This window comes from Epargyreus clarus, unplaced genomic scaffold (assembly GCF_041222505.1).
Source record: "Epargyreus clarus isolate Ecla_fem2 unplaced genomic scaffold, WU_Ecla_fem_2.2 ptg000023l, whole genome shotgun sequence".
Taxonomy (NCBI): domain Eukaryota; kingdom Metazoa; phylum Arthropoda; class Insecta; order Lepidoptera; family Hesperiidae; genus Epargyreus; species Epargyreus clarus.
The window spans coordinates 9,043,107-9,056,684 of record NW_027332230.1 but is presented as its reverse complement, the minus strand read 5'-3'; the positions used below and the strand labels follow the sequence as shown (position 1 = coordinate 9,056,684).

The following is a 13,578-nucleotide window of genomic DNA, read 5'->3' as shown; positions in this document are numbered from 1 at the left end:
TTTGTGTTGTAGTTGTAATAACGTGAAAGTTATTAAAGATTATCGCCCGTTATTTTAAATATGTATTACTATATTTACTTGTATGCTTATGTACCACACCTAATAAAGAATTTAGTCATCATCCACACTAATATTATAAAGAGGAAAACTTTGTTTGTTTGTTTAGTTGTAATGAATAGGCTCAAAAACTACTGAACCGATTTTAAAAATTCTTTCACCATTCGAAAGCTACATTATCCACGAATAACATAGGCTATATTCACGAACCACAAAGGGTTCTACCACCTTCAATGCAACATCCATATGATGCAACATCAAATTTAGACTGCAATAAATTAATTTAAAAAAAATAATACTATTCTAAGAAATTAAATAATCAATAAATAGGGGGAGCGGAGGGTCACAAATCTAATAAGATAGCAAACAACTATAAAATTGGCATGATGGAACAACGACGGTACTTATATGCCCCTATATGAACTTTATTCTCACCGCAGAATTCCATCGGCATTTATTACCAAATTAAAAATACATTTTTAGTAGAGCTCTGCCAATCTACAAGGGTGTCAATAGACGAGCTGGGGAACGGCGCCGCGACGTGTGCTCATCCACTCAAGTCTATACAGGCAATAAAGCTCCGCTGAAAACACTTAGCGGAATTGATTCAGACCATTTACCATTCTTAAACAAACGCGAAACCTTTCCATTATCCTGAATTATAAAACCTTTTAGCAAATCAAAACTGACAAATCGGATATGTTGGAATTAGTTCAATTCTAAGTAATATAATGTAATGAAATGGATGGAGGGCTTTTAAAAGAAAATGGCTAGGTGCGTAATTAATTACGTTTTATCGTTTGATTAAAATGTTATTAAACTTTATGATGTATTTGGTCATATTAGATTTCCTCTAATTAATTGAAGGGAGATATCCAAATTATATGACACACTTGCAGATTAATTATATTATCAGATTATTATATTAATTACCTTCCTATCTATGGAATTATCTCGTATGGCACTAGGCATAAATGGACCATAAATAAGAATTAATTTATTTAGTAATCAATTTAAGGAGGTATATAATTTTAGTATAAGTCCTCCGATGCCTTTCACTAATTAATCACAAAAAATTTAGAAGACTTGGAGAATTGAAATGTGATAAACTCCCGCCAATCAACAAGTAATAGCAACACGCCATCCATCTGAGTGACGCTATCGTAGTAGCAAACGAGCACGACGATCATAATAATATGGCACGCAGTCACACTACCGCTCATGGACATTTGTATGTAACCAACTCTGTATGGAGTTGGTTACAAATGTTTGTAACCAACTCCATACAAAGCTTCTAACTCAAGCTGATCACATTTGCGTTGCCACTCTTGAGGATATACAGCTTCCTACGACAAATATATACAAATCTACTTAGGTAGATACTAGCGGAGTGCTATCACTCCCATCACTTAATTTAATGGAAAACCCGTTTGTCAAAGGAGCTTTTGGAATTTTGAGACCGTCTTGGAAGCAGGCTAGAAGTTAAGATATCTAGATTGTATAATAACAGTGGGCTTTCTCGTCACTATTCTCGGTTTTAAACATTATTATGTATTTATATTTAGTATTGTACGTTATTGTTGCAAGAAATTGTAACAGACAATATAATTTTATCTACAGCAAGTACACATGCCGACATACTTATAATATTAAGCTAGCTAATAAACACATACTGTGTTACTATTTAATGCATGGAAACTTGGAAAACTGTACCTTCAAACTGATATATAGTCACCGATATAGTTGTTCTGGTGAATATTAATGAAGTATCAAATGAGACGTTTCATTTACATTCGAAAATGCCCAACCTATAGTTCCTACCTATTATAGTCCCTTGACATTCCGGTTGAGCTATGCGCAATATGGTTAGCAGTTAGACTATTTGAGAAAACAGTGTGGAAGACATGAAGGCATCGTGTTGAATAAAACTATCGACATACTACTAATAAAGACGAATAAAACCGTTATTATTGTAACAGACGCAAACAACACAAGCATTTAAAGACACCTTGTGTCATACTGTTGGAAATTTGGCTGTTTATTGATATTATTATGAATTTACTTACTTAATATTATAAACAAGTATAAAACCAAATGTCAGTTGTCAAAGACTATGTTGTCAAGAATGTCAAGTAGAAAATGACATTGTCAAAAGAATTTATCGAAACTCGAAATTTGCGCGCGTGCTTTACGTGTTTTTGTTTGAACTGTTAACAATTTCGTAATATTTCACCACAGCCAATTTATCAGAGTAGAGCGACTTGTTTGTTTGGCGTATCTGATAAACAAAGGCACGTGAATACAATGCCGACAACGCGAAAAAAGGTTATAAAAACAGTTTATAAAGATGAAGACGACAGTGAAGCTGAAGCCGGTGATTTCAGCGACTCAGGTTCAGAGGCTGTGATATCACAACCGTCCAGTTCGGAAGACGACGATGTACCAGACGTTCATAACTCCTCAGAGGACGAGAAAAAAAAGAACAAAAGAAACAAACCAGCGAGAAAACCGAAATTTACAAAGAATTTAATCGCTAAAGTTAGTAAACAGTCAAAATCGAACTTGGAAGATGAATTAGAATCAGTCCCTAAGGAACCGGCGTTCTCCATCAAAGATTTAACTGATGCGGACAAGTTATTGCCATCAATTCTGAATTTATCTGAAAGTGGTATATATATTTTTATCTCAATTACATTAACGTGAAACACTGTTTATAATACAAAATATATGGTTTTTATTTTTATTTTCAGACAGCAGTGATGATGAAGATCCTAGAGTATCATCGAAGCCAACTAATACAGTTTCAAGACTTGAGAATGAGGAAAATGAAGTGGAGACAACCATGGAATATAAAGATGTTAGTATCTATTTTGTTAAACAATGCTTTCATTAAACAACAATGTTGGTGAGTAGGTTGGTATATAATATGTTTCCAATATTTTTAGAGTATTATCAAGTTTTTATAATCACAATTGATCCATTATTATCAGATAGGATTGTATATAAGTTTTCTTCAATAATGACTTAAATTAAGGCTATGATCAACACAAGCGAGCGAGTTGATGAATAGGAGTGAATATTGGTTAATGTTATACATGTAACATAAAGAAATAAGAAACAAATTCTAACCCAACAAAACAATTTATAAAGCCAAAATCTAATTCAAGTATTTATTTACTGAAGCTAGATAAGTATGCAAAATGTGGCTCTTCAATCAAATATTATGATTATTACAAATTTTTTCCATCATACCCTCTCTTTCTCTCTGTTACTTTGAATAATTTATAGATTTTGGAATAAAATAATCAATGTTCCAAAAAATTTTGAAAACAGAACTATTTAAACACATTTGTAACAATTTTATTCAAATAGCTATATTATTCAAATAAAATATGCATACTTGCATAGGTAATAAATATGTATGTATAGGTATAGGCAAGAAATATATCTGTAACATAAAAACATGGATTATTATACTTTATGTTATAATCTAAAATTATAAAATGGTTATCAAACATTGCAATAAACTGCATTATTGCTTTCTGCAGGTGTGGTCAAGTAACTTAGAGCAAAGTGAGGAAATTGCTCAAAGGGCATTCTTGGAGCTAGAACAACATAAAACAAAACTGGAGGAAACTAAACAATCTATTCAGAATTACACTGTGAAAAATGAAAACAAACGAGAATCTGATGTCAATGACCTCTTGGCACTCGGTGAAGATGTCCTACCTTCAGTATCTTCACCAAAACTCAAAAAGCGGAAAGGAAAAATAAGAAATGATAGTGATTCTGAAATGGAGGACTGGGAGGAAGTCGCAGGTTATACTTTGTATTCCAAATTATAAGAATTTATTTATTTTTAATTCCATTGTATTCTGAAAAATATGTATGATTCATGTAACAATCGAGCATCCACTCCACCTAACAGTAAGTGGGCCCTGCCACACATAGACATCTGAAATCAACTCTATGTACAATGAGAGTTGTACATACATATCTTATATTGTCTAAGGCCTAAAATGATTACTTCAAATGTAAGGAGACCAATTCCAATTTCCATCAAAAGTCAAGAATTGCTTTACACCAGAAGTAGTTGTGGCAGTGATACCTTCCTGGTTGAACCTGTTTGATCATGATCGTAAATGAGGATTAAAATTAAACTACTGACTTGTAGTTTGATTATGGCAATTCTACCACATACATATTTATTTACATTATAACAGTAGGGTTAATTTCCCATATACTAGCTTGAGGTGTGTGGTAACACCATGATTAAATTTAGTGTTTTCCAATTTCAAATTCTGTTGTATTTAAGAAATATCTCCAGACAAAAGCTGTTCTCCTACCCACATATTTACTTAATCATCTGTTTCTATGATTTCAGAGGGCAAAATAATACCACAACAAGGATTACAGCTTGTAGTGGACTTCCCAGATGCAGCATGTCGAAAAAAGAAAAAACTTGATGTAGAAATGATGATGAAAAGGAAAATTAACAGGGTTAAAAAAGAGTACCAAGTCTATATGCATAAAGTGCATGTTCTGTGCTGGTTAGGGCATGGTAATTATGTGAGTCAAGTCTTGAACAGTCAAGAAATTATGGCTGCAGCTCTGTCCTTAATACCATCTAAAGAGTGTTATCCAGGCGAAAGAGTTGATATGAAGTATGTTGAACAAATAACTGCCTGGTTCAAAGATAAGCTAACAGTAAAGTTTGATAAAAACGAAGGGAAATTTAGACCTAAGGCACCACCATTAAAAACTCTATTACTTCAGCAAATAAAGAATAGGGTTGTCACTTCTAAAAAATATGTTGTCTTTATTTTTGTATCTATGCTGAGAGCTGTAGGCTTACAATGTCGCATTATGTTAAACTGTACGACATTGCCTATAAAACCACCTAGCACTGAACTATGTTCATTATCACTGAAGCCAAAAGCAAATGAAAATGATAAAGAAAAAGAAGATTTAAAACTTAAAGGAATTAAGAAAGAATCTAAGAAAAAAATCACAAAGAAACATACTACTAATAAGATACCTCAGTTAGACGGAAATTACGATTCCTTAAGTGATAGTGACAACAATATTATGCAAGTAGATGGAAATGATGATGCTCCTACACAAAAACGGAAAACTCCAGTAAAAGGAAAGAAAAAAGTTGACAATGGCGATGTTGAAGATGTATCTCCACCAAAAAGATCTAGAAGAAATCTCAGTTTGAACAAGAAAACAGATGTTGGTGACAAAGATAGTAAAACACACAAAGCAGATGATGATGATAAAAGTATAAAAAGTAAAAATGTTACTGGAAAAGTTACACGGAAATTGTTATCGCTTAATAGAAAACAGGCTGACATAAAGAAAGAAGATGATGAAAATATCAGCAAGTCAGATGAAATTAAGAAGAAAGGTATCTCTGTTAAAAACCTATCGCTTCGTAAAACAAGGAGCTCCAAAAAGGATAACAAAGTTGATACCGAACCAAACAATGTAAATTTCGAAAATAAAATTGCAGATGCACCTAAAATTATTGTCACAAATAGTGATACAGGGAACATATCAAGCGAATTCTTTAACAATGTGGACCCATCTGTCAGCAAAAGAGATGCGAGAGCACGAAAACGTTCACATACCACTAATCCGAATGAAAAACAGAATAATAAAAAAGAGAAAGAGACAGCAAAACCCAGAGCAAAAAGTGTCCCGGGGCCAGCATTGAATAAAAGCAAATATTTTGATGATAATAAATCAGATGAAAATGCGTCCAAAGAAAAAAAAGATAAACCTCTTGCAAAAAAATATAAAGGAAGTGAAATAAAGGAAGAAGATGCCAAGAGAGTTAGTCATAAAGACTTGGTGAAAACAAAAGCTAAACCCAAAAATGATGTCACAAGTGACCTGGTCAATATTATTAAGAAAAGAGTGAAGGAAGCAAAGGAGGATACGAAGAAAGGTAATAAAAAATTATTTCTCATTCAACAGTACAAAACAATTGTAACGTGTTTGAAATCGAATAATAGAGCTAGAAGGTTTTATTTAAATCATTAAATTGTGTCACTAATTATATTTGAATAAATATAGGTATAGTCAGCGTAAAACTGCTAGTCCGCTCTGAATATAGCTCATCGCCATAGTAAATTGTATGACACCTGCTCGCAATAACTTCAGAGCGGACTAGCTGTTTGGCGCGGACTATATCTTTGTTAAATAATCATAGTTTGAAACTGTAGATATAAATGGGTACTCCATTAAACGTTTTATATGATTTTTATTAACAATTTCAGGAAAATCGAGCAAATCATCTGACGACGATAGCGATTTTTTACCAGAAATGACTGAACAAGAGAAAGAAATCAATAACAAGAAGGCTACTGCCAAAGCTGGTACGAGTCGCAAAATAGACCGTCGCGTATTGTCAACGGATGATGAGGCGCCGTCTAACAAAATGGACACATGGTGCGAAATATTTGTTGAGGAATTGGAACAATGGATCGCGGTTGATGTTATCAAGGGAAGAGTACACTGTGTCAATGAAATTTATGTAAGTAGTATAAAGTGTCATGATGCTTAGGAAAGTGGTAGAATGAGTATAGTTTGATCAGGAGGAACCACCATAACACTTATTATTTGCGTAACGTACTTATTGTGTTGCGCTGCAAGGGCGTGGATGCCGACTGACTGTGATTGGGTTCAAGTAGAACTCCTGTTGGAGTTAAAATTGATTAAAGATGTCCATGAGCTGCACCACTTAACATCAGGCAGACTATATGCTTGTTTGCAACTTCATCATCATCAACAAATTGCTGTCCCACTGCTGGGCACGGGTCTCCTCTGAGAATAAGGAGAATTAGGCCATTGTCCACTGCGCTGGCTAAGTGCATATTAGTAGACTGCACATACCTTTTGAAAACTTTTTTTAAAGATTCCTCAGGTTTCCTCACGATGTTTTCCTTCCGTTTAAGCGAGTGATAATTAGTTTCTAATTCAATCTTATAAAAATATGAATATATTCTCATACAAAGAAACTGAGCCTGAAAAATTATAGACATATGAACTTGAAAAATTATAATTGCATGCAGTGTTAGTCAGCAATTTTATGAATTTCGTTAAATTTATAAGTTTAGTAGTATTTCCCAAATAAAACAATGACTGTGTCATAACTTAATCAAAATTCTAATTCTTCAGAGTCGAGCAACCCACCCAGTAAACTATGTTGTTGGTTGGGATAACAGTAACTACTTAAAAGACTTGACCCGAAGATATGTGCCTCATTGGAACACTGTGACGCGTAAACAACGCGTGGACAACATTTGGTGGAACACAGCCATAAAGCCGTGGGTTGGACCTAGAACAGCTCGGGATAGGGAGGAAGATGAAGGCTTGGACCGTATGCAATTAGATGCACCACTGCCTAAAAGTATTGCCGAGTAAGTATTGTACTTGTAAAGTATACCATATTAAAATGTATTATGTCCATATGCAGATATAAACTACATAATTATAAAGTTATTGATATTCTACCATATTGGAAAGTGGTTAACTGTGGTTCGACCAGGAAAGTACCCTCGCCTTTCCTGGTACCTATTTCTAGCATGAAATAAATCTTGTCATTGTTTCTGGTGAACAGTGTCTTTGCCAGCTGACTTATACATAGAGCCCACCTTAGCTAGAACAATGCATTTGTGATCAGCTTCTGTAAAGTTCAGTCTCGAGCAGCAGTAATTTGCCATAAGATGGACGGAAAGTTTGTTTCCTACATCAATCTTCTAAAAAAATATATTTATTACAGGTACAAAAATCATCCCTTATACGCACTGAAGCGCCATCTATTGAAGTTCGAGGCGATCTACCCACCAGACGCGGCTACACTGGGCTTCGTGCGCGGCGAGGCGGTATACGCAAGAGAATGCGTATACGTGTGTCGCTCGCGGGACACCTGGCTGAAGGAAGCAAAGGTTGTACGCCTCGGGGAGAAACCGTATAAGGTTGTCAAAGCGAGACCTAAGTGGGATAAGGTGGGTTTATCATTTATAAACAAGGTTAGGATTACTTCTGTGGTGGACTTAATTGGTGAAAATGGATTAAATTTTAAAACAAATAAATTCAGCTGATCTTGTCAAGTTATCTGTCTAATAGGCACTATGGCATACATTCAAGCATGACAAAGAAGAATCTAAGAGAAATAATGGCCATATCTATGAACCAACAATGATGAATATATTATTTCACATACCTAGGGAATGGAAGTCTATATGGAATACCTTCTGGCATAAAGGAATAAAAAGTTCAAAGTCTTGTGATATTAGATTAGTGTGATGAATTATTTTCATATAACATTATTACTGCAATTATTTATTATACAATCTAATTTGGCAAATGTGAAATATTCATAATAAAACTAGCTGACCCGGCAAACATTGTGTTGCCATATAAATAAAAAAATGTTAAGGGAGAACAACCCTTATCACTTAGTGGTATGAAAAATATATAGTAGCAGATTCTCAGACCTACTGAATATGCATATAAAATTTGGTGAAAATCGGTAAAGCCATTACAGAGGAGTACGGTAACTAACATTGTGACATGAGAATTTTATATATAAGATAAATTAATACTATCCCATTTCTGATGAATGTGCCATTATGGTCCTATAATGATTGCTGATTTACACAAATTAAGAACTAATCATACTAGTTTATTAACAGGCCTCTCACTTTACAAGCCACTCACTATATACCTATTGTAAGGGATGATCCCTTGTCGATATTTACAAATAATACTGTTATTAGGCTTATTACATACTTAATCTTCCAGCTATCAAACAAACTCATCACAGACAAGCCTCTTGAAGTGTTTGGGCCATGGCAGGTGGATGACTATGAACCACCTGTTGCTGAAAACGGAATAGTACCTCGAAATGCTTATGGAAATGTAGAGTTGTTCAAAGAATGTATGTTGCCAAAAGGAACTGCCCATATTAAATGTAAGTAATGTATTAAAAATAATTTTCTGTATCTATTTCTTTTTATATTCGATTTCTCCAAGTTTTTAATGTACTATAATCTGTTACATTTCTCTTTACGTTTGCAAAAAGTGTGATTTGTGTTTGAAATAATGTGTGGGGCCACAATAGCAACTATAATACTTTTTACATGTAACTTTTTACATGTGTCTTGAAGGTGGTAGAACCCTTTGTGGTTCGACTCCGGCGGCACCACCGCCACACCTATTTCTACCTAATAACAGCAGTGTTAGGCGCTGCTGTGTTCCGGTTTGAAGGGTGTGGTAAGGGAGATAGACTTTTCCGAGGCGTTCCAGCTTAGTCCTCAGGGGTAGCGGCGCATCTGTGGCCGACCTCAGGTAGGAATATCTAATCCTATCTGGGGTTGATTACAGATGTCCATGGGCGGCAGTAGCCACTTACCATCAGGTGGACTGCATGCTCGTCTGCTACTCTCATATTATAAAAAAAAAAAAAAACTTATTCAAAATATTAATAAAATTCATTGCAATCATAATTTGCCTTACAAATAAATACACTAGCACTCAGAATAGAATCTAAATTAATTACTTTTTATGTGCTATCCCTTAAAGACCTAAAGTCACTAAAGCCTTGAAGATAGTAGATTCCCATTATAACAATTAAAGAAGAAAAAATAATGAAAAACGAAACCATAAAATAATTTATTTACGGAATAATGCTGATAAGTGTTACAGTGTTTAGATAATTAATGTATATGTCAATTCTATTTCAGTACCTGGTTTAAATCGCGTGGCAAAGAAATTAAATATAGACTGCGCACCGGCCATGACAGGATTTGACTTTAATGGGGGCTGGTCCCATCCAGTGTATGATGGCTTCGTCGTGTGCAAGGAGTTTGAGGACATAATCATCAATGCTTGGCAAGAGGTGAGTAGACATTTCATTTCATTGATTTTTCTAATAATGCACTGCTTCTGTTATAAATGAGGCTTAAAATATGACTGAAATTTTCAAACACATACCATTGAAGATTTTTTTAATAATATAGGAGTAGCAGATGAGCATGCAGTCCACCTGATGGTAAGTGACTACTGTCGCTCATGGACATCTGTAATCTACCCTAGATAGGATTAGATATTCGCAAGTTCGGTCACAGATGCGTCGATACCCCTGAGGACTAAGCTGGAACTCCTCGCGAAATGTATTTACCTTACCAAACCCTTCAAACAAGAACACAGCAGCGCTTAACGTTATGAGGCAGATATTAGGTATGGCGGTGGTGTCGCCGGGGTGGAACCATAAAGGGTTCTACCACCTTATAATAATTTATCTATTAATGTTTAATGCACTGCTTGTATTATAATATATGAGGCTTAAAATATGATTGCAAATTTGAAACACATACCATCGTAGAATATCTTTCCCTGATGATGTTCAATCATTGAAGCTTCCATTATTGTTTTTTCAACTTCCTTTATTTTTTTTATTCTTTAAAATACGATTGCAAATTTGAAACACATACCATCGTAGAATATCTTTCCCTGATGATGTTCAATCATTAAAGCTTCCATTATTGTTTTTTCAACTTCCTTTAATTTTTTTATTCTTTAAAATATGATTGCAAATTTGAAACACATACCATCGTAGAATATCTTTCCCTGATGATGTTCAATCATTGAAGCTTCCATTATTGTTTTTTCAACTTCCTTTAACTTTTTTATTCTTTAAAATACGATTGCAAATTTGAAACATATACCATCGTAAAATATCTTTCCCTGATGATGTTCAATCATTAAAGCTTCCATTATTGTTTTTTCAACTTCCTTTAATTTTTTTATTCTTTAAAATACGATTGCAAATTTGAAACACATACCATCGTAGAATATCTTTCCCTGATGATGTTCAATCATTAAAGCTTCCATTATTGTTTTTTCAACTTCCTTTGATTTTTTTATTCTTTAATAAATCATAAAGCAATTCTTACCACTAGAAATGAACTAAATTAATATTGCATTCAAGTTAAAACACAAAATATAATTAAGTGATAAAATATTATATGAATATGAAAAATTACTATCTGGAATTATATGATTCCAACATATTCACTTGTTAGTCCAGAAATGATATTATTCCTTTAAATCGATGATAACTATGAATTGATTTGTGTATCTGATAAGTGATAACATTTTTAATATACTGATTGCACAGAAAACGCAATTTTATGCATCATTATCTCTCTTTTATGATATGGAAAATATAGATTTGAAAGCGATTGAGCAAAAAGTATTTTACATTGAAATTGAATAATAAATTGTGTTTAATATATTATTATAATACATTATTTATTATTACAGGATCAAGAAGAACAAGAACGTAAAGAAATGGAAAAGTTAGAAGCAAGAGTTTACGGTAACTGGCGACGTCTTATAAAAGGATTGCTGATCAGAGAGAGGCTTAAGCTAAAATATGGATTCACTGAGCCCACTACTTCTCAAGACATTAAGAAAAAGTCTACTGGTCCAAAATACACTATAAAGAAGAAATTCTAATAAAAATAATCATGGAATTGTCTGAAAAATACTGTAAGTTAGAAGTTGTTGCCATTATTTTATTGTTTTTTTTTTAGTTTAAAAATATATACTGCACTACCTCATTCTCGAATTTCGGTTTATAAAATTAATTTAGTCTCAATCTGGATTATTGGTTTTGATTTTCATATGTACTATATGTTTAAAAATACACAATTTATGTACTAAATACTTACACTGTAATAAAAATGTCACAGTAATGTTGTAACATGCACCTAAAGTAAGATTATAGCGTAAGAATTAGTTAGTTTAAGTATGAGATTGGTATCATGTAATGTAATTTAATTATGCATAATTTAAAATTTATTGGAGAATCGATTCCGCCTATTGTAAAATTAAAGTTGAATGTTACAAATAACCAGTAATGAGGTAATTATGTCATATTGTAATTATATTCCGAAATTATAATGTTCATCATAATAATACCAATTTCAAAATGTTTTAATAGAGCTGGAAGGTGGTCTGTGAAACACAGCATCTGTTCTCTGGTAGCATAAACCCACCATTTCTTAATATTAGATTAATCTACATATAAGCACTGTCTTTATAAAAACCAATTTTCATTTTTTATCTATTGTAATTTTATTCAAGAGTAAAAGATAAGAGTATTGACTAATTTTAATAAAAAAAAAATTACGTCTAATCTTTTTACAATTACAATTACGGCATAAAAGATAAAAAAAAAATAAGATTTATTCAGTACTCTTTATGTTATAATCTTTGGTCACCAATCCAAAAAAAATTGAATTCATAGTCAACAAAAAATCTTTTTAATTGTTATTTGTTATGTTAAAATATTTGTTGCATGTTGGTTTATTAAAAAATCAAGCATGAAAAGGAACAAAATAAGCTACTCTTAATTTTAATGATTTTATGTGTTATTTTATTATTGTAATAGATTTAGGATATAAACTGTTTGTTATTGTACCTGCATAGGATATATTTTTGCTTATAAAGCAAGAGCAACTAATTTGTTTCCTTAATTTGTAGCTACATATGATGTCATTTTTAATAGAATTTTCAAAGATTTATCTTTAATCAATCTCGGTAAAATGATTCAATCGTCTCATCAAGGGTTTATTTGTGCTCCGACAATAGACATAGAATTATTCGCTACACTTTATTTATCGCCTGTACATATGTTGGTCATACTCGGAAGTGAGCGAAGGATAACTCGTATCTGTAGGATTATCTATGCTATATACCAAGATTATTTTTTGTTGTTATTTGTGTGCTTAGTGATCTGTAGGGGCTCATTTTCTTTATGATAAAATCAGAATAATAATTGTCTTCATTTTGGGTCCTGGGGGCCTACCACCATCTTTTAAAATCCATCATAGTTCAGGAAACTTTATATCAATATTGCGTCTGTATTATTTTGTTTCGTACCACGACCTCCTTTAAAACAGTAAAATATTCCGTCATACGCAGATGAATAAACTTAAACTCTTATTCATTTTTCGCTTATTCATTGTATAAAACCAACTGAAATTGTCATATTTTGCTTAAAAAATTAAATTTCCTGCAAAAACAGAATGAATAATTTCGACTGACAATACAATACTGGTTATTGTAATGTTACAAAAACCATCTTACGTTAACGAGGTCGTGGTACGAAATTTCAATTTATGATTGCTTATGATGCTGTCGTATTTTTATTACATTATACCTTTATTATGGTGTTACTGTCACCCGTATTTATTACAATACCAGCAATATTTTATTTGAAATGAAAATTTTATCGAGATTTGCTAATGCTGTGGTTATGCTCCACAATATTCACAAGTTAAATAATGTTGTTTGAATTTTAACAGATCTATATAATTACTATTTTATTTTATTACATCACAACTACCTGCACTTTTATCTGTATTGTTATTTTATAAATGCTGATAAGTTAAATAAAATTTAATTTGGATGCTGTACTTTTTATATTTTTATATTCTATGT

General features: G+C 32.7%; 1 protein-coding gene across 1 annotated transcript; it reads left to right on the top strand.

The window, feature by feature from the left end:
* Positions 1–2,196: 2,196 nt before the first annotated feature.
* Positions 2,197–13,553, top strand: Xpc (DNA repair protein complementing XP-C cells homolog). Its single transcript, XM_073085447.1, has 10 exons — positions 2,197–2,725; positions 2,808–2,914; positions 3,606–3,876; positions 4,442–6,008; positions 6,328–6,598; positions 7,243–7,484; positions 7,847–8,072; positions 8,872–9,040; positions 9,813–9,967; positions 11,395–13,553. The coding sequence occupies exons 1-10, from the start codon at positions 2,362–2,364 to the stop codon at positions 11,587–11,589; spliced, it is 3,567 nt and encodes a 1,188-aa protein (XP_072941548.1). The 5' UTR covers positions 2,197–2,361; the 3' UTR covers positions 11,590–13,553.
* The last annotated feature ends 25 nt before the right edge of the window (positions 13,554–13,578 follow it).